Below are 27318 nucleotides of genomic sequence, written 5' to 3'. Positions count from 1 at the left end.
AATAGTCCCTTATAATCCTTTTTGTTTAACATATGTTTGGTAGTATTGTCTTTTCTTTCAGTTCTAATTCTAGTAATTTTTTTCCTTGGCCAATCCAAGGTTTTATCAATTTTATCAATCTTTTCAGAGAACCAGGTTGCTTTATTGATTTTTTTCTCTATTTTTCTATCCTCTGTTTCATTGATTTCTGCTCTTATCTTTTTTTTCCTTACTTTGGCTTGTTTTACATTTAGGTTGCCCTTCTTTTTCCAATGTCTTAAAGTAAAAGATTACTGATTTGAATTTTTCCTTCTTCCATAATACAGGAATTTACAGGTAGAAATTTTCCTATACATATTTAAGCTGTAACCCATAATGTCTGCATGACAGGTCTTTTCCCATCTTTTATTTTAAATGTTTCTATTTTTGTATTTAAATTTTTTTTTTTTAACGTTTATTTATTTTTGAGACAGAGAGAGACAGAGCATGAACGGGGGAGGGGCAGAGAGAGAGGGAGACACAGAATCGTAAGCATGCTCCAGGCTCTGAGCCATCAGCCCAGAGCCCGACGCGGGGCTCGAACTCACGGACCGTGAGATCGTGACCTGAGCCGAAGTCGGACGCCCAACCAACTGAGCCACCCAGGCGCCCCATCTATTTTTGTATTTAAAATGTGTCTCCTACTGAGAACATACAGCTGGATCATGGTGTTTTATACACTGCTGATGGTATTTTTAACTCTATTGCTTAATCCATTTTGTTATTCTTGATACAGTTCAATTTAGGTATGCCATTTTGTTTTTTAATTTTTATGCATCTGTTTCATGTATTTTCCATTCCTTTATTCATCTTTTATTGCTTTTTTTAGTAGTGAATATTTTCTAATATAGCATTGACATTTCTTTAGTGATATAGATATACATACAAATATATACACACACCCCATCTCACTGGTTGCTCTAGAACTTACTGGGTATTATCTTAATTTATTAGAATCAGTTTCTGATTTATACTAATTCTAGTAATTTAGCAGTATTCCCTACCATGGCATTATTATACATATTATATCTATGTTACAAATCCAAAAGATTTTTATAATTGTTCCTTTATAGAATTATTTAAAAGAAGGTGAGAGGAGAATATATATTTATAGCTTGTTATAAATTAACCAATTCTAGCTCTCCTTATTTGTTCTTGTGGCTTTGAATTACCATATTAAGTCATTTATTAAGTTGTAATATAGCTCTGCTTCTACTTCATTTTTGTGACTGGCAAATACATCATATTTATGTTATAGGTAGAATATGCACATATTATATATACAAAAGAGAAGGAAAAAAATGTACTTATATGGTCTCTATTATTATACAATTATCTTTAATGGTGCTAAGGATTAAAATTATTGTTTGAAGTCACTTGCTTTTGGCCTGAAGAACTTTTAGTATTTCTTATAAGGTGGTTCTGATAGCAGTAAATTCTCTTAATTTTTGTTTATTTCAGAATGTCTTTATTTCAGCTTCAATTCTAACCAATAGCTTTGCTAGGATTCTTGGTTGAGTTTTTTCTCTGAGCACTCTGAACAGGTTATCCCACTGGCTTCAAGCCTCCACTATTTCTGCTAAGAAGTCAGCTATAAATCTTACTGAGGTCTCCTTCTAGAAACCAAATCATTTTCCTTTTGTTACTTTCAAGATTTCTTGTCTTTGGTTTTCAACATTTTACTAAGATAAGCTTTTTTGTGGATCTTTCTGAATTTATCTTAGAGTGTGGTAAGCTTCTTAGATGTGTAGATTATTATTTTTCAATAAATAAATGTGGGACTTTTCAGACATTATTTCTTCAAATACTTTTTCTGCTCATTTCTTTCTTCTGCTGAAACACATGAGTATGCTGTTACACTTAATAACATCTCATCTTTCTCTGAGGCTTTTTTCATTTTTCATTATTTTTTCTTTCTGTTCTTTGGATGTTTCTACTAATCTTCAAGTTTATTAACTTCTTCTTTAAGGAGTGCCTGGCTGGCTCAGTCAGTGAGCATGTGACTTTTTTTTTTTTAATTTTTTTTTTTAATGTTTATTTATTTTTGAGACAGAGAGAGACAGAACATGAATGGGGGAGGGTCAGAGAGAGGGAGACACAGAATCTGAAATAGGCTCCAGGCTCTGAGCTGTCAGCACAGAGCCCGATGCGGGGCTCGAACTCACGGACCGTGAGATCATGATCTGAGCTGAAGTCAGCCGCTTAACCGACTGAGCCACCCAGGCGCCCCTATGTGAGCATGTGACTCTTGATCTCAGGGTTGTGAGTTCAAGCTCCATGCTGGGGGTGGAGCCTACTTAATAAAAAAAAATAAAAATTAAAAAATAAATTAAAATAATAAAATCTGTTTAATCCTTTCTTTTAAAAAAAGCAAATATGTTAAGGTATACTCGATGTGCATCATGTGTCATCCTTGCGCAGGGGCCACGCTAGTCTTCTCTGTATCATTACAATTTTAATATATGTGCTCCCAAAGTGAGCACATGTACATTTAAATGCATGTATTTTAAATATGCACTTTGGTGAATTCTGGCATATGTACACACCAGTCAAGTCAGTGGACATATCCATAATGCCCAAAACTCCTTGTGCCCTTTCTACTCCTACTCTTTTTCCCTGTCCCATCATCACACCCTCAGGCAACCACTGAATGGCTTTCTGTGACTATAGATTAGGTTTGCATCTTCTACAATTATACATAAGTAGCACTGTCTTTTCTTCAGGGGGAGGACCTGTCTTCTTCCACTCAGCCAAATTATTTTGATATTTCTTATGACTATGGTAAAAATATTTCATTTTTTAAAAGATTTTAAACACTTCTGATAATTTTTTATGAAAAAAATCTATGGGAGGGTCTTTACTTTTGTTCCAATTTTATCAAGACTTAATTGAAATAAAACATTGTATAAGTTTAAGGTGTACAACATGATTTGATAAGTGTATATATTGTGAAATGATTACCACAATAAGGTTAATACATCCACCAACTCACATAATTACCATTTCTGTGTGTGGTGAGAGCATTTAAGATTTATTCTCTTAGGTACTTTCAATTAATTATATAATACAGTATTGTTAACTATAGTCCCAATGCTGTACATTAGATCTCCAAAACCTAATAACTGCATAACTGAAAACTTGTACTCTTTAACATCTCCTTTCTCCCACCATCACCTCCTACCCCTAGCAACCACCATTTCACTTTGACTTTGACTTAGATTCCACATACGCATTGTGGAATGTGAAATGTTATGTGTCCATTTTGCTTGTTTCAAAATGTTTTTTGATTTCTCTTTTGATTTCTTCTTTGATCCAGTGGTTGTTCAGGAATATGTTAATTTCCAAATATTTGTTGATTTTCAAATTTTCCTCTTGTTATTAATTTCTAACTTCGTACCACTATGGCTAGAAAAGATATCTGGCATCATTTCAGTCTTCAATTTGTTAAGATTTGTTTTGTGACTTAACATATGATCCATTCTGGAAAATATTCTGTGTATGCTTGAGAAGAATATGTATTCTGCTGTTGGGTAGAATGTTTTATATATGCCTGTTAGGCCCACTTGGTTTAAGGTATAGTTCAAGTCCAAAGTTTCCTTATTAGTTTTGTGTCCAAATGATCCATTGTTTAAAATAGACTACTGAAGTTCCCTATTATTATTGTATGGTCTATTTCTTCCTTCAGATCTATTTTGCTTAATATATTTAGGTACTCTGATGCTCAGTACATATATATGTACACTTGTTATATCCTCTTAATGAACTGATCCATTTTTCATTACATTATACTCTTTGTCTCTTCTTACAGTTTTTGAGTTAAAGTCTATTTTGTCTGTTATAAATTTAGTTATCCCTGCTCTCTTTTGGTTTCCATTTCATGGAATAGCTTTTCCAACTCTTCACATGGAGTCTGTGTGTGTCCTCAAGGCTGAAATGAGTCTCTAACAGGCAGAATACAGTGGGAAGGTCTTATTTTTTTTATCCATTCAACACTACATCATTTGCAGAGTTTGGTTCATTTATATTTAAAGTAATTATTGATAGGTATGAACTTATAATGCTATGTTATTGTTTTCTGGTTGTTTTGTAGTTCCCTTGTTCCTTTCTCACTGTCTTCCTTCGTGAACTGTTATTTTTCAAGGCGGTATACCCTGATTCTCTTCTTTTTATCTCTTATGTAACTATCATAGATTTTTGCTTTGTGGTTACCATAATGCTCACATAAAACATCTTACTAATACAACAGTATATCTGACTTTCATAAAACTTTAATCATATACAAACACACCACTCTCCTCAACATTTTAGAGTTTTGATGTACATATTAACTTTTTATATTGTATATTTATTATATCATTCATTTCACATATTATTTTCATTAACTATAGTTATTTTTAATACCTTTGTCTTATTATTTATTTTGAGAGAGAGAGAGAGAAAGAGGGGAGGGGCACAGAGACAGAATCCCAAGCAAGCTCCATACTGTCAGTGTGGAGCCTGACATGGGGCTCACAAACTGTAAGATAATGACCTAAGCTGAAATCAAGTCAGATGCTTAACCGACTGAGCCACCCAGAAGCCCCAAAATCTGTCTCTTATTTTAGACAGTTTTATCATAATGTGTCTTGGAAAAGAATCATTTTGGGTTGAAATCTTGGGGAAACCTATAAGCTTCATGAACTTGGATGTCCAAATCTCTCCCCAAATTTGGGAAAGTCTCATTCATTATGTCTCAATAAGCTTTCTGTCCATTTTCCTGTCTCTTCTTCTTTTGAAACACTAATAATGCATACATTGTTTATTTTAATGGTATACCACAGTTCGCGTAGGCTTTCCTCACTCATTTTCATTTTTCTCCTTTTTTTCAGACTAGATAATGTCAAATAGTCTTCTACCTCATAGTAATTTCATCTGCTTGATTCAGTCTGCCCTTGATGATTTCCATTGCATTTGCATTCCCTAAAGTGGTGATGGCTGCTTAAGCATGTGGTTTCTCCTTATCCAGAGAATAATCCAGTCTCTATGCATGCTCACTAGCCATCTGCAAAGGATCATTTTGACCATTTTTTTTTTAAATGTTTTATTTATTTTTAAGACAGAGAGAGACAGAGCATGAGTGGGGATGGGGCAGAGAGAGAGAAGAAGACACAGAATCTGAAGCAGGCTCCAGGCTCTGAGCTGTCAGCGCAGAGCTCAACGCAGGGCTCGAACTCACAAACTGAAATCATGACCTGAGGCGAAGTCGGACGCTCAACCGACTGAGCCACCCAGGCGCCCCTCATTTTGACCATTCTTGCCCTTAGGGGCATGCACAAGAAGGCAGTCACTGCGTGAGGGTGTGTCTCAGTGAGCTGCAGAGAGCTTGGAGGTACCCATGAGCCAGTAGGGGAGACAACCCCAGTGGCTCATGAATGGGCTTCCTCATGGAGCTCCCAAAGCAGTTAATAAAATGTGTCTCTTTGATATGTTCCATTCCCAGCTTTAGATGCTCTTCTCCCAACTATCCACCCCCCAAGTCGTGTAGTTCACAATTTGATATTTTGGATGAAGTAAGAAAGAAGTAAGCTTTTGGGAGAGTATCTCACACAGCTGTGGAATCCAGGTATGCAATCACCTGCTTTTACTTCCCCATACGGAGGAAATCATGGGCTGAGTAAGTCTTTACTGGCACTGACGTGTGTGGTCTTAGGGGAAGGGTGACACAGGTAAAGTGAAACTGCTCCTTTTATTGTCTTCAATGGATCCAATCTTGGATGTTTTTTCTCCAAGTATTCTGAAACCTCTCTGACGGGTTCCTCAACTTCCACAAAGCCTCTCTCTTCCATGAGCAATTGTCTAAATCAGTGTTCTCTGAGGGTACGATGGTAGAAAACTCCTTGAAAATCCTGAAAATGACTACATTTTGATGACATCACCTCTCATTCTTTTTTGCCAGTTGAAATTTATTATTGAGCCCCTCTCACTGAATCTCCCGTTTCAGTTATTGTGCTTTTCCACTTCAAAATTTCCATTTGATTCTTTTTTATAATTTCTATCTCCATATTGATATTCTCTATTTGATTTGACATCATCATACTTTATTTCTTTAAGCATGATTTTAGTTCATTGAACTTAATGGCTACTTTGAAGAGTTTGCATATTAAATCCAACATGTCACTCTCACAAGCAGTGTCTGCTGCCTCATTTTTTTTTTTTTTTTTAATGATGAATAGGTTATTTTTTCTTGTTTATTTGCATGTTTCACAATTTTGTTTTGGAAACTTGACATTTTAGATAATATACTGTACCAAGTCACAGTACTGGTCTCCCCACTCTGGGACATGTTATTTTTTATGCTTGCTTATTTAGCAGCTAGATGGCTTATTTTAGGAAATTCTATTTCCCTAATTCCTATAGTGTTAAGCCTCTGCCATTGTTCCTCTGGGATGATTTGGCTTTACCTGCAGACATCCTGGGATGAGAGCAACTTTGCAGAGTGCTTGGTCTCTTTCTCTGACCATACCTAAATGTTAAACTCCACTAATATGGCCAGTTGCTCTAAAGTTTTCAACAGTGCACCTGAGTACAAACTACTGCACAGAATAAACTAATCAAATTGACATTAGTTTGAAGGGAGAGTTTTGGAGGTCAACGTTTGAGATTTGCTCTGACACTAAGAGTCAGTTTCCTCCTAGTAAGCCTACAGTTAAATCTATATGTCCAATCAATCTACCGAACTCTTCTCAGTTACCTTTCGCCACAATCTCTATGGTTTATGAGAGTACCCTTAGGCTTGAACTTCTCTACACTCTGCTACAAATAAAGTCAGTTTCTCTGGGAAGAGATCAGGAGCTGTTTTATGATGCCCTTCTCATTACAGAGAAAATCTGTAAGCCACAGCTATAAAGTTGGGAGGGTGGACAATAACATGCTTTATTTTGAGTGACACCCCATCTCTAGAAGCTGAGTGCCTGGAGGGTGTAGGAGTTGATACAGTAGTCTCAGGTCTTTTGCTTGCCTGTAGTGGTATGGAACCACTACTTTAGAGGCCAAAGCTAAGGCAGCTGGACTCTCAATATTCTCAGCAGCACAGTGCCCAAAGTAGAGCCTCTATGCCAAGAACAGGACTGAGCAAAAAAAGGGAGCCCCCACCACTGAGTCACACTTGGCTAGCAAAATGTAGTTGGGGGCAGGATGAGAAATGCAATCATCCTGCTCTTCCCAGAAAACAGCCCTCCAGTGAGGAGCTGGGGGGAGGGGAAATCCTGTCTTCTTGATTGCACTGATGTGGAGTGGAGTGGCCATCTTCCTCAACTGGGATAGGTGAGGAAAGCAATGGGCTTGGTTCAAATACCACAGATTCTTTACCAAATTTTAGTAAACTTCCTTGAATAAATGTTTCTTCAGTTGCTATATTTCCTTTAGAACATTTCCAAAGGCTTTAAATGGTTGTTTTTTTTAAATAATTGTCACCAATTTTGCTAAGGAATGGGTCCAGAGAGCTCCTTATGCTGCCATGCTGGAAATATCTCTCAGCCAGTGAACTTTTTAAAATGTAAATCAGATCATGTCCCCATTGAAAACTCTCCAACACCCTCCCTTCATGTTTATAACAAAGTTCAAATTTCTAAGCTCTACAAAGTTCTACATGATCCAGCCTCTGCCAATCACTGGATAGCATACTTTACCACTTTTTATTTACTTTATTCACTCTGTTCTAATCTTTCTGTCCTAATAAGAGTGGTCCTCCTCAGGGTCTATCTTCTTGTTCCTTTTAAAAAGCTCTTTCCCAGCTTTCTCCATGGTCTTCTTCCTCATTTCATTCAGGTCTCTGTCTCAAATGTCATTTCAAGACATTCTCTAAAATAGTAACAGCCCTTCACTCTTTATCCATGTATCCCACTCTGATTTTCTTCACAGCACCTAAATTTACTTAACATATTCATTTTCTTATCTGCTTAAAGTCTGTTTTAAAGTCTGAGAATAACAGCTCTGTGAGGGCAGGGGGCTTTGTGGCCTTATTCATCACTGTTATCTCCAGTATTTAGTACTTGGCACACAATCAATACTCCATAAATAGTTTCTGAATGGATAAACATAAACAAGAATGGTAATATTTTTAAAGCTATTTACATTTTAAATGACATTAACCAATAATGTTTTTATTTATATCCATAAAAAGAATGATCAACAGAGTATGTGAAAAGTAATCGTTTATTTGGCTTAGAAAATATAACAAACTGCAGTGGCCAATAACCAAGGTATTTAATATTCAGTTTCGATAATCCTAAAATTTATTTATTTATTTTTTTACAAATAGCATTGCTGACCTGCCCTTGTCTTTACACTACATATACTGGGCCCAAAAGAAATAATTAGAAATAAACTCTAATTTAATGGGAGAATAAAAACAATACTTAAATATTTGTATCATGACCACTAGTTTTGAGAGTTGGGGTATTAGAAAATTTAGAAGCTAATCAAATTGAAACTCCTTAATCAAACATAAATTTGTCACCATCACTAATTGTAAATAAAATTAAGCATTAAGAAAATTAGGATATTATTTCCATTTTTTCAGTTTCACTCCATATACCTTTCTATTATAGGCCAAGTGCAATGAGCTTAGCAAGGCTAAGCAAAAAAATCTTAGGTTATGGAGTTTTACCTTGAGTCCTGTTTTCTCGTCATCACTTCCATTATTTGTAGATGGTGTCTCATCTCCTTGCCTGGAAACCAAGACAAAATCTTCACTATTAAGAGTAGATACTGAGTCTGAGGAGACACTGATTTTTCCAACAGAAGCCTTGTCATCCATGACTCAAGAATGAAGCTCAACTCATGAATGATTAAATATTTTAAAAATGCCTGAAAAACAAAAACCATAAAGATACTCATATAGAATGTCTGCCAGATATTCAGTTATGCTCTAATTCTTACAAAATACATATGGAAAACTTAAAAATAATACTTCCAAAATATTTTCCCAAGACTTTACTTATAATTTAAGCTTTTTATTCTAGATAGTAAAGGAATTTGATGCTATTCAGGGCCAAGATATTTCTGATTTAAAATAAATAAATAAAACATAATCCCTTGAGAACAACTGCCTACCTACAGTGATTTCTTTGGCATATGTTACAACTCTATTCTTGGACTCTGAACACTATAAAGTACTAAACTTCTGTTTTCTACTCTTTAATCTGTAAAGCTGTACACATAAATAAAATTGAAAGCACATAGGACAACAAGGTTTTTCTAATATTATTGATACTTAAATTTCAAATATTAACAAGACGTTTTTAAACAATAAAATTTCATATTCATCCTCAAGAGAAATAAATTCAAGACAGAGCAAGCAGAAATTCTAAAGCTGGGAAATACCTTACATAGCAAGAAATCAGAAATCCATTAAAAACTCAATCTTCCCATCCCATGGTTTCTTAAGAGCTCAACTCAACACGAACATTACCAGTAAGAGTTTCATGCCAAAAATTCCCAGCAAGAAGTATAAAAATATGTCACTTATAAAAAGCCACTCAATTATTTATTGACTCCTGGAATAAAACTTAAACTCATCTACCATTTAAAAACCTGGTTCTGCATACTTTATGGCTATGTTCCCATTTGGTTGCCAAAACAGCAACAGAACAAACAATACAACATACTCAGAGAGCTTTAACCAATAAACAAAAGTAGCTCCAAGCTCCATGCTCATCATGTACCTCAGAGAGGTAAAGTTTCTGAGAGTCTGTTTAATCTCTCCAATTAAGAAGTCCTGATTTATGCTTTGGGCTTTCAACTGAACATCTATTTATTGAGCATACACCATGTGCCAAGCACTATTTTCCCCCCAAAGGCTCACATCTAAATAAACACCTGGCAGTAGGAATTACACAATCCCTGAATATTATACTTCAAAAGAAACTCAGAAATAATCAATACTGTTAAGCAGATGAGAAAATGGCAACTCCAAGAGAAGGTCATTTAACTAGGCATAACTAAGGCTCGAACCCTTGAGTACTCTTTGCTGCTTTCTATTTAAATTAATTCCCTTGCTTAAATGACTATCACAGATTTACATTTCATAGGACTAAATTTAAATGTATAGTATGGCATTCAAAGACACTTCAAAATGTACTTATTTGAAAATTTTTAACGTAGTTTTGCTTCATTCATTCAATGAATACTTATTGTCTAGTGTATAAAGAATAATACATGATACACACGAGAAATTAGATTCTTGCCCCAAAGGAGTGTATAGTGTAGCAGAAAACAAAGGCACATTGAACAAGTTAATAGGTACCGATTTAGGGTAAAGAAAACAATGGGAACATGTTGGGACAAGGACCTAGACTAATTTCAGTTGAAACCAGGAGGATATTGTATGTCAATTATACTTCAAAAAAAAAAAAGAGAAATAGATTAGAAGAGGTAATGTACTTGCTAAGGATATATACTTAAATACTCCCATGTTATTTGCCCTCCCTGGATCCTCTTCCTGAAGTGATTTCTTTGCTTCTGTACTCCACCAACTCCAACTCATCATTCATGATGTAACTCCTCTTCTCCTAGTAGCCTGCCCATCCTCATCCCAGAACCAAATAAATTGCCTGCCTTATTTCTGCTCCTATAGCATTTTACATTTTTTATATTATTACAATGTATTACAATTTGATGGTGAGTGCCTCTTAATTTAATCTTCATATTATTTATTACACAGATAAGAAAATTGAGACCTAGAGAGATGGTGTAACTTGTTCAAGATAATGGCTGTAATGTAACTGGTTAGAGACAAAGCCAAAAATTGAACCCAGTTATCTATGATTCCAGAAGCTATACTTTTTCGGTCAGATTATGATGCTTTTCCAACGACACAAATTTGAGCCTTGTCCAAAAACAGTCAGGATTGGGTAAAGGAACCTTTATCTTTTATAGAACTAGTAATTTAGGCAAGGTTTTCATGCTTAATTAGTCCTTTCCCATTTTTTAAATTGTGACTAACAGGATAGCACAGGGCCTGGGAAATTTCTCTAAAGCTATGATCTGAGACATTGACAACTTTCTATAATACTCTAGACTCAAAAAAATAATATACTTCGGTATTTACACTATGGAACTGAGAAGACTTGGCAGACTCAAAGTTCAACCTATTTCCTTTGAGGAGGTGATAGGAAAATACACTTTATAAAATACTATTTGTTTTGGCACCTGTAAAAAACTGAATCACTCGGTGGGAATGAGTTTATCAAAACATGAAGTAGTACAGGAAAATTACAGTAAGATTCCCCTTCTCTGGCCTCCACAATAAAGAGGTGTCCCAGAACTTGGTGTACTCCTGGAAAAATTGTAGAGTATTCACAACCTCTGTCTTGAGACCACATGAAGTGATTTTGTTTTTAATCCCTCATACCATTTACCACAAGAAGACCCCTACTGTAATTCTTCATCCTTCAGATTCCAATACTGAGTTTAAACTAATGGACAAAGCAAACAAGCTTCTTCACCAAAACACGCTGCGCTACCATGTATCTTCCTACCTTTCCCCATACTATCAATCACCACTTGACACACTTTACATTTTAATCATTTGTTTTTAAATATCATGTAAGCTAGAACCTAAATTCCATCAGGGCAGAGATTTTCGTCTGTTTCATTAACTGCTATATCCTTAGCACCTGGAACAATGCCTGGCACACATTAGGTGCTCAAATATTTGCTAAAAAATAAATAAGATAAATGGCAAATAAAGATGGAAAAGAGCAAGAGCCACCCAATGAAAAGGTAAGATCATCTTTTATAGACTGACAATAAGAAATCATATTTATGACGGTAAAGCACACAATTAAGATTTAGGAAAAACCCAAGTTAGAATAATGACAGTGTAAGCTTCGTCATAACGAGCCTGAGTTTTCATAAGTGAAATGAGGTACTATCTACTACTATATAACTACTAGAAAACACAACTACTATAAAAATTACTAAGGAACAGGTGTACATCTCATTTAACAATACACACAGAACATCATAAGCACCCAAGAGTTATAGCTTTTCAAGCTAACTTCCAATTTTAAGAGAAATAGTATCAACTAATTTAAATAATTCAGTTTAGGAAACACAATATTAGGACAAAATATATAGCTTTCCTATTTTCCACATTCTAATTTGTTTACATGTAAATAAATGTGAAGGAATACTCTAAATAAAAATGTTTCATCTTTGTATGATATTTTACAGATTACTAAAACATATACACTCATTACCTCATTTTATCATCCTAACAATTCCATAACATAAACAGAGTAAGGATTTCTATCCCATTTTAAAGAAGATAATAGACTTATGCACACCCTGGTATTAGTAGGCACCAACTGTTTCCTTCTTTTATGCAAGTGATACCCTAGACCCCAGCATGTCTAGTTACTAACAGGGAGAGGTTGGTGAGTCAAGTCCAGGGATGTTTCCTTCTCTATCTCCTTTTATAAGTCAGTAAGTCATGTAAAACTATAGGTAATTTTGTTTAATTATGCAGCCTCCTGCATCATACCCAAAAGTTCAAATATGTTATATTATTCACAATTTCTTTCACTACTTGTATCCTTACTGACCTATAAAAGATCCCTAGAGATTTTCTAATTGAAAATTAGCTTTATGCGGCACGTGGATGGCTCAATCAGCAGAGCATGAGACTCTTGACCTCAGGGTCATGAGTCTCAGCCCCATGTTAGGCACAGAGCTTACTTAATATAAAACAAAGAAAATTAGTCTCACGATATCAAAACTCTTTATGAACTTTTTGCCTAAATTCACTGTTCTGTACCCTAAGTGACAGGGTACTATGCTTAGGGTCCTATGCTTAACTATGGACTTCTACAAAGATCATGGCAAAGAATGCACCTCGGTCTTGCCAAAAGAAGATTCATTTTCATTCTCAATCTCCTTTTAAACACTAGAGACCCAGCTAATGGAGAATAAAATAAAAAAGAACTGCCCATGATAAATGCTCTTCTGATAGTCCTTCAAAAGCAGTGGACATAATCAGTGTTTACTTACTTTTCAAAAACTTGAAGTCTTTATTTGGATGGAGTACTATCAGATTATTTGTATTGTTTTTTAGTTACTAACATTCAGAAGAGTAACATAAACAGTGAACTTGCAGTGGCATGAATTTGCCAATGTGCAATTAGTAGAGGCAAAAATCACCTCCCAATAAGTGACCTACGTAACTTGATAAAAGAGGTGTGAATGATACTTGTAATTGAACTTGACATGCTTGAGACAAAATGTGGTAGTTCCCAGCCACTATTCCAGGGCTCTAATGTATCTTTATTTCCTTCGTTTTCTTGAAAAAGTATTAACTGCCTCCACTTCTACCACTTCTACCACTTCAACAGGACACCCTACTCAGAAAGCAATCCCAATGAAAAATCTGGCTCCCCTACCTCTCACCAACCCTCACTGAACCTCTTAAAAAACGTATTAAAACCTCATCTGTAGCCCCGGCATTTTGTTTACCCTCTCCTAGCATCATTTTGGAAGGAAAAAAAAAAAAAATCAATCAACAACAATACAAAATTTCAAAACCCAAAGAATTCTTTAGTTCTCATCATCTTTTACCACTGAAATAAATGAAAATACTGACCATTTCCTTATTCTGAAACTTTTTCTTGCTTCCATTTTCTACCTCCAACTACCTTTTCTCAGCTGTCACTTAGGTTCCTTTTCTTCTGCCCATTCTTTAAATTCCACCCTGTCCCTCTTCTTTTTCTACTTTTCTCTGACTTTCTCATTAGCTCACATGGCTGTAACTTTTTTTCTTGTTTTTGGTATGCTGATGATACTGTTAGTTCTACGTTTTCTCCCTAATTCCATATAGCTACTCGTGTTATGTTTTCCTTTCTATTCAGTATTAAGTGTCTGACAATGTGCTAGGAACTATGTATAATGTTATGGTGAGGAATAATAGGTAGTCTTTACCTTTGATAGGCTTACAACAGTAGAAAAAATGGACAAATAAACAAGTAATTATAAAACAGTATAGTGCTTGGTAAAAAATAATGGTATGCAAAGGATGTTGTGAGAATACATAGGACAACTCTGCTACATGTGTCCCATGGCCACCTCAAAATCAATGTCACGTGTCCAAAGTAAATGCCCATCCATCACATAAGCATATTCTTCCTCATAGGTTCCCTATCCTGGTTAACAACCACTGATCCAAGACAGAGATGTCAAAAAAAAAGTTCTCGTTTTCTCATTCTCTCTTGGAACTCTAATGGATTTTAGTTCCAAAACATACCCCAATCCTATTCCTTCCTTGCCGTCCTTCATGTCACTGACTTGTGAGTACTTCATTCTCTTTCAACTTAACTGCAACATAAGTCTCCCTTTCTAGACTCTCTAGGCATTGATTATCAAGGTCCCACAGCTAACATCTAAAATTTAGATCTGATCATATATCCCATTCCTTCCTCAAAACCTTTGACTACTCGACTGAAAATGGAATAAAATCCAAACTGTCTATATCATTAGTCTTCAAATATGGAGACAATCCATCATTCTAGTCTTAAATATGCAGACAATCTATCATTCTAGTCTTATCTCCTTCTATCAAACCACAGCAGAAACTCACCAAATATGTCACGCATTTTTATGCTTTCAAGCCTCTGTTCATGCTGTTGGCTAATCTAGGAATGTCTTCATTTCTCCAGGTAGTCCTTCTCCCTCACCAGCAATCTTATGATACAATCAAATATTCATATTCTATCTCCCCATTTCCTTCTGCAATATTCATTATTTTGCTCTAGGGCTCCTAAGGCTTTTGTTTATTTGCTTTTTAATTCTATCACAGAACTATAGCATTTATCACACAGTAAAATAATGTTATACCTCTTTCCTACTCCACTATATTGGTTGGTCATTCATTCCATAAATAATTATAACGTATAAACCACTATGGTAAATGCTGGGCATACAATGAGCTCACACAGTCCCTGTGAACTATCTGTGTACAGGGATGTTAGATTTTATTCATATTATTTTTATATCCTTGCTTACTGGCAGCACTCAATAAATCTAGTTGAACAATACTCTTTAATCAGTGTTTAAGTGGTACGGTCTAAGTAATGTGAGGAGGACAAATGACTAATATGCTATACTACATGCTGTGACTTGGGGAAGTGGATATGGATGACAACTGGAATGAAGAGACTCAAAAAGAAATACTCTTGAGTGTGCCTGGCTGATTCTTCATCAAATTTCCAACTGTCAAGCCCAAAGGCAGTTAACAATGAGCCAGAAAACATACCTCAGATTCCTTTTGGACCAAAACACTCTCTTATCACTTCCCTCTCAATACCCATAATTTTTGTTGTTCAACCAGTGAGCAAATGAGTACAACTTTGGGAAATCTTAAGGGGAATACTTAAATCATCTCGCTAAATATAAAAAGACAATACTACTTATTAGTTACTACAGACAATTAAATGTCCAATATGGTACTAAAAAGCTTTACACGCATTGTTTCTAATGTTCACACAAACTTTGCCAGAAAGACATTAACTTCGTATGACAAGGAGAGGCTTAGACTGATTCAATAACCTGCCTAGGTTCATAGATAAAACTGTGGATCTTGATCCAAATCCAGGTATCTAGGTGCTTCTGTCCTTTTCCGGAATACATCGCTCCTCTTAACTCTATTCTCTCCCGATTCTAATTCATCTTCTATGTAGCTACCAATTTTATCCTTCTAAAACACAGACCTGATAAGATTGCTGTCTGTTCAGAAAACAACAAAAAGGAAGAAAAAAAATCAAGTCTCAAAGAGGCTATAACAGGTCAATCCTCTGGGTTTGTAGCCCTTTAAAATTAAAGTGGACAAAGAAGTTCTTTTTTTTTTAATCACTCTATATAAATCTCAATTTTTTCTTTTTTCCTTGGCTCCAGAGTTTGTTTTCCTGCATTGGTTTTCACATGAATTTCTCATAGCCTAGCCCTGGGAAGGGTGGGACAAATCTAACAAAACTCAATGGAAAATCATCCCTTCTTTATAAAAGTAAATTCCTTTCCACCACTACTAATTGCTAAACAATAGATGTGTCTTTGTTGAAGTCTGACTCTGAATTTGAGGGCTGTTTCTTTGAATTATTTTTAGTGAGCTAAGAGAACCATATTAATTTAAGCCTTCTGAATAATTCCATCTTATCTTAAAAAACCAAAAAAAGGAAATAAAACAATCATCTTGGGCCTACAGCACTTAAAAGCAAGAAAAACCGGCTTATCTAAAAGTCATCACTAGGCAAATTTTATTTTATTTTATTTTATTTTTTTTGGGGGGACAGAGAGAGACAGAGCATGAACGGGGGAGGGGCAGAGAGAGAGGGAGACACAGAATCGGAAACAGGCTCCAGGCTCCGAGCCATCGGCCCAGAGCCTGACGCGGGGCTCGAACTCACGGACCACGAGATCGTGACCTGGCTGAAGTCGGAGGCTTAACCGACTGCGCCACCCAGGCGCCCCAATCACTAGGCAAATTTTAATTTGCAATGCCTGTGACAATTCACTTCTTTAAACTATGAAGTGGCTCTTTTAGTTCAATTCCAGATAAACTAAAAAAAGGATAATTTAATTAGAGGAATACAGAAATTAGTAAGACAAAAGGATTTAAGTTTTTTAATTTTTTAAAAAATTTTTCAGTTTTAATCTTTTTACAGTTGTGGTTAAATACAGAACTTTACCGTTTTAGCCATTTTTAAGTGTACAATTTTGTGGCATTAAATACATCACACTTACGTACAACTATCACCATCATCCATCCATTTTTTGAACTTTTTCATCTTCCCCAACTGAAAGTCTATATCCATTAAACACCAACTCCCATTCTCCCAGGCAACCAACACACTATTCTCTGTCTCTATGAATTTGACTACTCTAGGTACGTCAAAAAAGTAGCGGAATCACACAACATTTGTCCTTTTGTGGTTGACTTATTTCATTTGGCATAATGTCTTCAAAGTTCATCTACATTACAGCATGTGTCCGAATTTCCTTTCTCTCTCAGGCTGAATAACATTCCATGGAATATACTACATTTTTGGGGTGCATGGGTGGCTCAGTCGGTTGAGTGTCCGACTTTGGCTCACGTCATGATCCTGTGGCTTGTGGGCTCAAGCCCTTTTTCAGGTTCTGTGCTGACAACTCAAAGCCTGGAGCCTGCTTCAGATTCTGTTTCCCTCTCTCTATGCTCCTTCCCAACTTGCACTCTGTCTCTCTCTCGCTCTCAAAAATAAGTAACATTTAAAAAAAATTATAAATATGCTACATTTTGTTTATTCATTCATTGGCCAGTACAAGTTTTTAAAGCCTAATTATGACATTATAGGATCTTTAGAATAAAACTCACAAAATCAATACAGTAAAGGGCCTAAGGAAGACAATCAATGTTTTCAGAGTTATTTCTCACTTTGTCATGAGTAATGAAGCTTTATTAAAGTTAATAGTCTGGTACAATATAAAAAAAAACAGAACTCCTCCTTGACATGACTCAAATAATGTTGTAGCTGCAGTTTTCTGATATGTGAAATGAGAGTACTGAACCTTTCTATTCTTTTATGAATGGGAGTAACCAGGAAAGTAGCCAGGCCAGGTGTTGTCCAGTCCTAATCCATGATGTAAGCATAAGCAGTTCCATTTCTGCAAATACAGAAACTAAGTCTTGGAGTATTCAGTAGCTTACTTTCAGTCATATACTAAGTAAGTGCAAGATCTGGGATATTACTGATTCCAAGTTCACACTCAATCCCCTATATCTTGATACCTCTAATGAAAGGTACAAGAGATAAGAAGATGAAATGTACACAAAATAATTCATTTAACTGAGTTGATTATTTGAATGCAATACTGTTGACACCTAAAAATACATAAATAAACCATGTTGCTGGGGGTGGGGGGGCACATCCGACTTTGGCTCAGGTCATGATCTCTCACGGTTGGTGAGTTCCAGCCCTGCTTCGGGCTCTGGGCTGACAGCGCAGAGCCTGGAGCCTGCTTCAGATTCTGTCTCCCCCTCTCTCTCTCTGTCCCTTACCGCTCACACTGTCTCTCTCCCTCCCTCAAAAATAAATAAACATTAAAAAACAAAAACAAAACACACACACACACACACACACACACACACACACACACACACACACAAACCCATATAGGTGATTTCCCCATGTTCCTGTGGATATTTTAGGAGACAGCACTTCAATTTTTTCCAGAACTCTAGGTAAAAGGACTTTATGCCTTCAACACAGTAACTCTGAACTAAATATTTAAATTATTTGGATGCCATTTCCACAACAGAAACCTAACTCTGGGTACACAAGAAAAGTAGTTTAATGCTAACGTACTACTCATTCACAAAGTCAGATTGTATGTCTGACCTTTCTAATACACATTTGAAAAAGTTTCCTCATTTTTTTCTTTCTCTGGAAATTTCTAAAGCATAATATAATTTACATTAGTGTTTTATAAGTCTAAAAATATGAACATTTTTAAAATTTCTATTTATTTTGAAAGAGAGATGGAGAGCAGGGGAGGGGCAGAGAGAGACAGAGACAGACTCCCAAGCAGGCTGGGCATTGTCAGCACAAAGGCTGATGTGGGGCTTGAACTCACAACCTGTGAGATCATGACCTGAGACAAAATGAAGAGTTGGGTGCTTAACCACCTGAGCCACCCAGGTGCCCCTAAAAATATGAATATTTTAAAGCAATGCAGGACTGCCCAAAGACTTTCCCTTATTTTAGGAAATTAGTCAATATAGTTCCTTCTCATCCACAGTGAAGATCTATTCCATTTAGAATGGCAACCTGTCTACACTTAAATCTTAAATGTTTATTTTATTCAATTGTCCTTAAATTATGTAAGTTTAATGCCAAGCAAGCAAATTAATTGATAGAGCCTAAGATAAATGCAGTAAATACAGTTTCTCTTTTCTGTAACTTCTTTTTGATTTTCAGGGAAATGTGTGTAGACAAAACACAAATGTTTGGCACAGACATACATGTTTTCTGCACCTTCTGACACAAGGTGGCCCTGGTCCATAGTTATACAAGGGTGGTGGGACATTCAACAAGTGTGTTTTACAGAGCAACCAATAAATATTTAGTGCAACCTTCATTCATAGCATCAGAATCGGCACTGTGTAAGATTTAAAATTTCACAAATAAGTCTTAAGAATACCTTCTTATTTTGGTATCTAATTTATGTTAATAAAAAATAGGTATCAAAAAATTCACAAATTTTCCACAGGTGTTTTTAAATCTGAAAAGATTGTTTCTCATAACCAACAGCAAAAAATAATTAAAAATAAAATTTGTTCCTGCTAGGAAACAATTTTTCTAAAAGAAATATTAGGTTTTGCGGTTAGACAGATTTCTGATTTTTCTTCAATTCACAAAGAATTCAACAGGTAGCTACAACAAGGATATAACCATTTCTCTCCTGCAGATATATCAGAGGTCTATTTATAGAAAATCGTGTGTCACAGCAAAAGAGATTTACATGACATGTTCCCACTCTTACATTGCCAAAATCCGTTTATCAGCATACTTCAAGGGTATAAAAGAGTTTATTACCTCTATACTAAAAATATTAAAATGATTAACTTGTGGCTCTTCCCAGTATTATACAAATGCCCAACATTTAATCCAATTTAGCCTTGCATGCTGTCTCTTAATACCCTTGATATTTAAAATATATTCCCAAAGGAAGAGTTTGCCAATCAGTTCCTTTTTCTGATACAAAGGCCATCTTCTAAAAAAGGGAAATAAGATTATAACCAAAGGTTGTTGGTTATAATTACCAAAATGTACAAATAAGGGAATAGAAAAATAAATTTTAATAACAGTCAAATTAAAACTTTACATTTAATAACACTGTTGTTAAAATTATCATAGACACTAATTTGCTAACGTACCTAAGTAAGTGACAGACTTTAGTATGGAGAAGAATTTATTCCCAAAAAGATTAATAGATCCCAAGAAGCACTGATTTATAATATAAAAGTGAATGCAACCTTAACTAGAGATATCTAACAACCATGCATGAACTCTTGAGAGATATGGACCTCCAAATCTGGCAGCACAGCCATACAATTAAGAAGATACACTTCCTACTTTAGAGCCAAGGTCAAACAGACTTTAAGGTCAGGTATAAACTTAAAAATAAGGGCTTTATTTTTACTATTTGGTGATCCACAGAAAAGGGGATCTGGGGGGAAGGTCAGGCCTGATAAAACTCTACTATGCTGGAAAGAACAATCTTCAAAAGAGTCTCATTGATTACTTCAAAGATTAGGGTTACTTTGGAAAGGGAGAAACTTCCAGGCTAAATTCTATAAACTAAAGTGGTCATGATTTGCAAACTGCCATATTGGCCAGTCTGTACAGGAAGAGAAACAAGGCTGTTAGGGTCAACAAAAGTGGTTATAAGTTTAAATATCTATCCAGTAGTGTTTTGACTTAAAAGTTTTCTAAAGAATCAAGATCTCTCAGAACAACACAGAATAGGAGGTGAGGGATTAGGGATGGACCAGGTAACCAATTTATGCAAAAAAGAAAGCTGTTTAATTGATGTACTGTTTTTTCATTGATACCCAGGGATGTTGAGTCCTTGGCCTTGGATTTTCTTTCTTTGGAATTTAAATCTATAGAAAACCAATAAAACAAGGCAGTTGCATACAAAGCACCCAAATGTCATGCCAAACTCTGCTTTATGCATGTTGGTTAAATTAGCAATTCTTTGATATTTGAGTTCTATCTCTGTGAAAGATTATTTAAAAGTTCATTTATTCCATATGCTTGAGAAGTATAATCATACCTAATTATACTGAAAACTACAAAGATATTACAGGCATGTATATGAACTATATATGAACTTCAGCACACTAGTGTCCAAAAGACAGTCAACAGTAGTGCTGATTTAAACAAATGATTTTCTGAGGTCTGTACTCAAAGGTCACTTGTGAAAACAATCACTGGGAAATGATGAGACCTTCAAAGTAGGCTATGTATTAGCTGGAAACATGCTCAATAACAGACAATGACTTTTTTTTAAAAAAATTGTAATATTTATTTTTGAGTGAGAGAGAGAGAGAGAGTGCGCGCGCGCGAGTGAGCAGGGGAGGGGCAGAGAGAGAAGGAGACACAGAATCTGAAGCAGGTTCCAGGCTCTGAGCTGTCAGCACAGAGTCTGATGCGGGGCTCGAACCAACGAATCATGAGATCATGATCTGAGCCAAAGTCAGACGCTTAACTGACTAAGCCACCCAGGCGCTGCCCCAACAATGACTTCTTTAAAAGAGTTTGGGCCGTGAAGTTTAACTGGAAATACACTCAATAAAAGAAAATTACTTCTTTAAAGAATCTGGGCTGTAAAGTTGAGATATATTTGTGGAAATGAGGTTTCTTCATGTACATAATGTGCAAAATACACATCTTTCAATATGCAATATGAAAGATAGGGGTTCCATCCCCGCGTAGGGCTCTGTGCTGACAGCTCAGTGCCTGGAGCCTGCTTTGGATTCCGTGTCTCCCTCTCTCTGTGCCCTTCCTCGCTTGCGCTCTTTCAAAAATAAACAAACGTTTAAAAAAATTGTTTTTTAAATAAAAGATAGGAAACAGGTGTCTTCACTTTTACAGTATCCCACTAAACAACCACTTAACCCAGAGTAAGCATGTGTGACCTGCTAATAAAACACTATACAGGGTGCCTGGATGGCTCAGTTGGCTAAGCGTCTGACTCGATTTTGGCTCAGATCATGATCTCAGAGTTCATGGGATAGAGCCCCATATAGGGCTCTGTGCTGACAGTGAAGAGCCTGCTTAGGATTCTTTCTCCCTCTCTCTCTGCCTCTCCCCTGCTAGCACATACGTGCACACTCTTTCTCTCTCTCTCAAAATAAAAAACATTAAAAAAACCCACAACATTATGCCAATGAGAACAATAAGCATATAGTTGGTAGGTTAACTATCCAAATATATAACTTAACACCAATGACATAAGTTAATCAACAGTATGCTGAGTTATAAAACTGCAACAGTGAAAAGTAAGTGTGCCGCAACATAGCAGTTTAGTTTTAATTACGAATTTAATTTGTATTTAAGTTCCATGTGAATTTTAAATGTTACCAGTAAATACAAATCAATCATGGATTCAAATCTTATTAATGCAATCTAAGGTCTATAAAAGAAAATCATAAAGAACTCTTTCCCATATTTTCAGTTTTTTAAAGGAAACTCCACCTAAAAGCCTTCAGTATATGTTAAAATAGCACCCTATACACACTAGAATTAAAGCCAACAGGTCCTTCATTTAAAAAGTTTAATGTGTACTTCCTTGGTATCTAAGTTTTTCAACTTTTCAAACATCAGTTTGTGACAAACAGTGCAATTCATCCTCCATTGTTTTCCTCTTTTTAAATAAAGCAGCTGGAAACAAACTCATACTCCACTATTCCGGTCACATGTAAGTGAACACAGGTGTTTATTTGAATGAAAATATCAAATGAATGGTGAAATCCTGTCCCTGACAGTTTTTTTTTTTTTCTAATAAAAACGACAAAAGCCACAAGATCGCAAACTCAAGTTGGAACATGATTTCAAACTAACGGAGCACTAGTAGCATGGCACTTTGAACAGTCTCTTAAGACTCTTGCTTCTATGATAAAGGAATCCCCCAGTAACCCTCAGTACGGAGATGCCGTAAAAACAGGTGCAAACGATAACAGTCGGAATGCCAAAAGAGTAGGGACCAAAGTACTACGAGGCAATGGACAGCGAATACTTGGAAGTCTAGGGTTCTCCTCTGGTTCACCCTCTAAAACCCTGAAGGTTGCTAAGAATCAAAGACACAGCAATGAGGTATTGAGAACAGATACTTAAAGTACATGGGGAGAGTGAGACACTTTAACTGCAAGTGGGTAAAACGAGACCAGCACGAGTTGGCAGGCCAACGCTAAAAGAAAGCAAGTCTTTCAGATTCGGCACAACCCAGGAAGCTAGCCTGAGGCCCAAGCCAGCCGAAGTCACAAATACAGGCCCAGCTGGTACTGAGGAGAAACTGAGGCGTAGGGAGTAGTCAGATTCCCAAACAGGACCTGGCCCAAAACATTCAAGTCAAGAGACAATCCAGCTTTAACCGGGGGTCAGAAGAACCGCCGCAAGCGCAGGACTCGGCAGACAAGACACCCACCCAGACAGGGGGAACCGGTTTGGACAGGGGCTGCGGGAGCGTTCTCGCCTGCGCATGCGCCCTCTCCCCTCCGCCACAGCTCCCCCTCCCCCCAATCACGGCACCCTCAGAACCCGGCTCGTCGAGGGAGGTGAGCGCAATCTGCCCAGCCCAGCCCCGCGGGATGAGAACACAGCTTGGCTCTCCGCAGGGGCTGTCAGAGAATCCCCCGGGGCTTGGTGGATAGGAGGGTGCGAGGACGAGGAGGGGAAACGCGGCCCTACCCGACCCGCTGTCTCCTCCTCCGCCGCCCGCCGTTCGCCGTCCCGGAGGCTCCGCCGCCTGGGCCTCCCTAGCCGCCCTGCCCCCTCCCTCCCCACCCCCTACTCACGTGAGAACAGCTTCTTCCGTCCTCCGCCCCGCCTCCTGCCCCGTTTCATAGGCCCGCGGTTAAACAGAGTAGCCCCATTGGCCCAACAACAGGCGGCGAGGGCGTACTTCCTTTCCTCGAAGCCCCACCTGAGCTTTTACTCTGTTATGGGTGTCTGCGCCTGCGCTGTCAGTAATATTGAAGCTGAACTTAGCGCTGTGATGTATCTGGGCTTGGACTGGCAGTGGCTATGTGACTATGTGAACTACCTCAAGGACTGGAAACAGCATGGCAGGGGAATCAGGCTAGGTAGCACCTGTTGCAGTGCTTTTGCCTTTTAGGCAAAAGGGGGTACATCCGCAAAGAGCAAGGAATCCCCTGCTCACCTTTCACGTTCATGTACTATTTCAAAAGCAGTCCTTGACAGTGTTACTTGACTGACCTCACCTGGCCTTTATTGAAGGCGCGCAATGTGCGAGATATGGATAGGTCTTTTTATGGTTATCTCATTTGACTTTACCACAAACCCACGAGAATGTTACGATTTTTCTCATTTTATAAAGGAGTCCAGCTTGAGTAATACTTCAGTCTAAAAGGCAAAATTTTTGACTCAAGTCCAAGGGCTACTGGCTACAACACTGCTGCCTTGAGGTACTTGAGACACAGGGAAGAGGTCGACAATAAACAAGATTGTTTTAGAGTATTAGACTCAAAGATGGGGCTAGGATTTTATTTTAAAATTACTCAAAAGTGGGAAGCCTGGCTGGTTCAGCCCGTAGACTATGCAACCCTTAATCTCAGGGTTATGAGTTCAAACCCCACGTTGGGTGTAGAAGATACTTAAAAATAAAATCTTAAAAAATAAAAATTCAAAAGTGATATATAAAGCAAAAGGAACAGAATGAGATTTAAAGCCTCTGTCCTGAATGAATTTACAATGTAGTTGGTAACAAAAACAGTGGCTCCTAAAGGTGTTACTTAAGTCATGATAGTTTACAAACTAATTCTACAGCCTATCCTTCACTCTTCCCCTTAATTTATTCAAATGCTCTTTTCCTATGCTCTTTTCCTGGTGAATGAGTCATGTAATGTTTTCCTGTGGATAATGTACCCAAATCAACCAGAGAAAAAGCAAAAACGTGCTCTGTCGTAGTCCTTCCTCTTTGTGACTTGTCTATTACAATAGACTTGGCTGCAGTCCCACGGGAAAATAGATTTGTTCCTTTTCTCCTTATACAGTTATATAATAATACACACCCATTTTAAAGTAGTATCAAATAATAGATGTAGTGTTTGGAAATCCCCTGAAATCCTGACACACTTTTAATATTTCGGTGGCAATGCCTTCATGTACTCTGATTCATATGTATACACCAAATATATATGTAAATCTTAACAAAATTTTTAATTAAAATTTTATTGTAGGTTCAGTACAGTGTGCCTTGGAGTAAAATAGAAAATAGAGACAAACTACAATAAAAAATAAAACATAACATTCCCACCAATGTTAATACTGTAATGCATATCCTTTGATGCCAACATATTGTTTTTGAAAAAATGAGATCACAGTTCAGCAATCTGCTTTATTCAATTAACAATATCCATCTTACCATTTCAGTAAATTTTCCTCTCATCTAATTCCTAGATCACATTTGATTTTTTATCAACTTAAAGATATTTGTACAGTTGGCTTTCCCAAATCAGTAATATCATTTCCATAAGTTTTCCTCTCATCTATTATCTATGATAATCAAATATTCTGTTGACTCAAATATATTTTTTATTTTTTTTTTTTAAATTTTTAACGTTTATTTATTTTTGAAAGACAGAGAAACACAGAGCGTGAATGGTGGAGAGGCACAGAGAGAGGGAGACACAGAATCCAAAGCAATCTCCAGGCTCTGAGCTGACAGCACAGAGCCTGACATGGGGCTCGAACCCACAAACTGGGAGATCATAACCTGAGCCAAAGCCAGATGCTTAACCAACTGAGCCACCCAGGTGACCCTGAAATATATTTTTTTAAGCTAGTTTTCCCAAATCAGTATCCAATCCAGGGCCACATACTGCATCTGGTTGTTCTATCCCTCAAGTATTTTTTACTCAAGCACTTAAGAAAAATATTAAGATACTGGCTTACTCAAGAATCAGGCCACTTTAAGTGCAAAATTTCCCACCCTCTAGATCTGAATGGTTGTTTCCACAAAGATCATTGCGTTTGTTCCTCTAGACCTGTTATTTCCTGGAAACTGGAAATTATACTTCAAGGCTCAAATGGATTAATGTAGTTTGTTGGAGCCAGAATGGGAAAGTCTGTGAATGCTAAAACTGAAAAAAGGAAATTCAATCTATACACACGTGTGGCCTTAGAGGTTTTCAAGGACAGTGCCAAATATCAGATTTGGATTTTCTGAAAGATCATTCTGGTAGGAGTAGAAAAGGCAAAATGGGGTAAATGGGACAGTTTGGAGGCTGCCTAAGATCAGAAAGGCTTGAGGGGCACCTGGGTGGCTCAGTCAGTTAAGCATCTGACTCTTGGACTCTTGGTTTTGGCTCAGGTCACGATCTCATGGTTTGTGAGATCCAACCCTACCTCAGGCTCTGCACTGACAGCAAGGAGCATGCTTCAGATTCTCTCTCTCCCTCTCTCTGCTCCTCTCCCGCTCATGCATGTGCTCTCAAAATGAATAAACATTTAAAAAAAAATAAAGGCTTGAATGATGAAGAAAGGAGATGGGATTGGCGTGGGGTGTGGGAAGAGGGCTAAAGTGGTGTTTTAAACAGAAGTAGCTTCGGGGCGCCTGGGTGGTTCAGTCGGTTAAGCGTCCGACTTTAGCTTAGGTCATGATCTCGCGGTCCGGGAGTTCGAGCCCCGCGTCCGGCTCTGGGCTGATGGCTCAGAGCTTGGAGCCTGCTTCCGATTCTGTGTGTCCCTCTCTCTCTGCCCCTCCCCTGTTCATGCTCTGTCTCTCTCTGTCTCAAAAATAAATAAACGTTAAAAAAAATAAAATTAAAAAAAAAAAAAAACAGAAGTAGATTCACGTTTGCTGATTCTTTCTTCTGCCTGCTCAAACCTGATTTTGAAACCTTTTAATGAATTTTTCATTTCTACTATTGTACTTTTTAACTTCAGAATTTCATGTTGGTTCCTTTCATAATTTCTGTATCTTTAATGCTATTCCCATTTTTCATAGTTTTTCTGACTTCATTCATGTTTTCTTTTAACTCAGTGAGCAACTTCAAGACTATTTAAAGTCTTTGTCTAGTAAGACATAGGTCCAATCTTTCTCAGGGATGGTTTCTGTTCATTTATTTTGTTTCTCTGAATGGACCATACTTCCCTATTTGTATGACTTTTTATTTTTTTTGCTGAAAAATGGACATTTGAATCTTATAATGTGGTAACTGTGGAAATCAGATTCTTCCCCTTTCCCAGGGATTGCTGTTTTTGTTTGTGTTTTATTGTTGAAGGATGTCTCTGTGCCAGGGATTAGGATCAGCCTAAGGTGAAAGATTAAGGTCTTCTCAGTTCTTTTCTGAATCTGCATCTTTTCCTGGTTATATATGGTGGCTTTCTAATTTTCCCTATGTAAGTGATTGCTTTTGAATGTCCTAATCTTTAAATGTCTGGCTCCGAAGTGTAGTTGAAGGGAAAAAAATCAAACAAACAAACAAAACAGGAGCTGTTCCTTCAAATCCCATAGAGCCAGCTTCAGCCAATGAGGGTTGAAACG

General features: G+C 37.0%; 1 protein-coding gene and 1 non-coding gene across 6 annotated transcripts in view; both read right to left on the bottom strand.

Moving 5' to 3' along the window:
- Nucleotides 1–27318, bottom strand: part of RABGAP1 (RAB GTPase activating protein 1) — a 177957-nt gene that overhangs the window by 144121 nt on the left and 6518 nt on the right. For 2 of the 5 annotated variants that reach the window (XR_008424338.1, XM_053908265.1), the window contains exon 2: nucleotides 8666–8865. Coding sequence is in view for 3 of the 5 variants with exons in the window: in XM_053908265.1 (XP_053764240.1) it covers nucleotides 8666–8815 (150 nt within the window). In the remaining 2 variants the exon portion in view is untranslated. Of the gene's footprint in view, nucleotides 1–8665; nucleotides 8866–23498; nucleotides 23596–27318 lie in introns of those variants that run through there. The other 3 variants (XM_019421198.2, XM_019421199.2, XM_053908266.1) reach the window with 3 other exon arrangements.
- Nucleotides 2391–2501, bottom strand: LOC128778783 (U6 spliceosomal RNA). The gene has a single exon (XR_008424494.1). It is a non-coding gene; the product is annotated as a U6 spliceosomal RNA (small nuclear RNA).

The sequence above is a fragment of the Panthera pardus genome, unplaced genomic scaffold, assembly GCF_024362965.1.
Source record: "Panthera pardus isolate Hobbes unplaced genomic scaffold, ASM2436296v1 HiC_scaffold_20, whole genome shotgun sequence".
Classification (NCBI taxonomy): Eukaryota; Metazoa; Chordata; class Mammalia; order Carnivora; family Felidae; genus Panthera; species Panthera pardus.
This window is presented reverse-complemented; position numbering and strand designations above follow the sequence as displayed.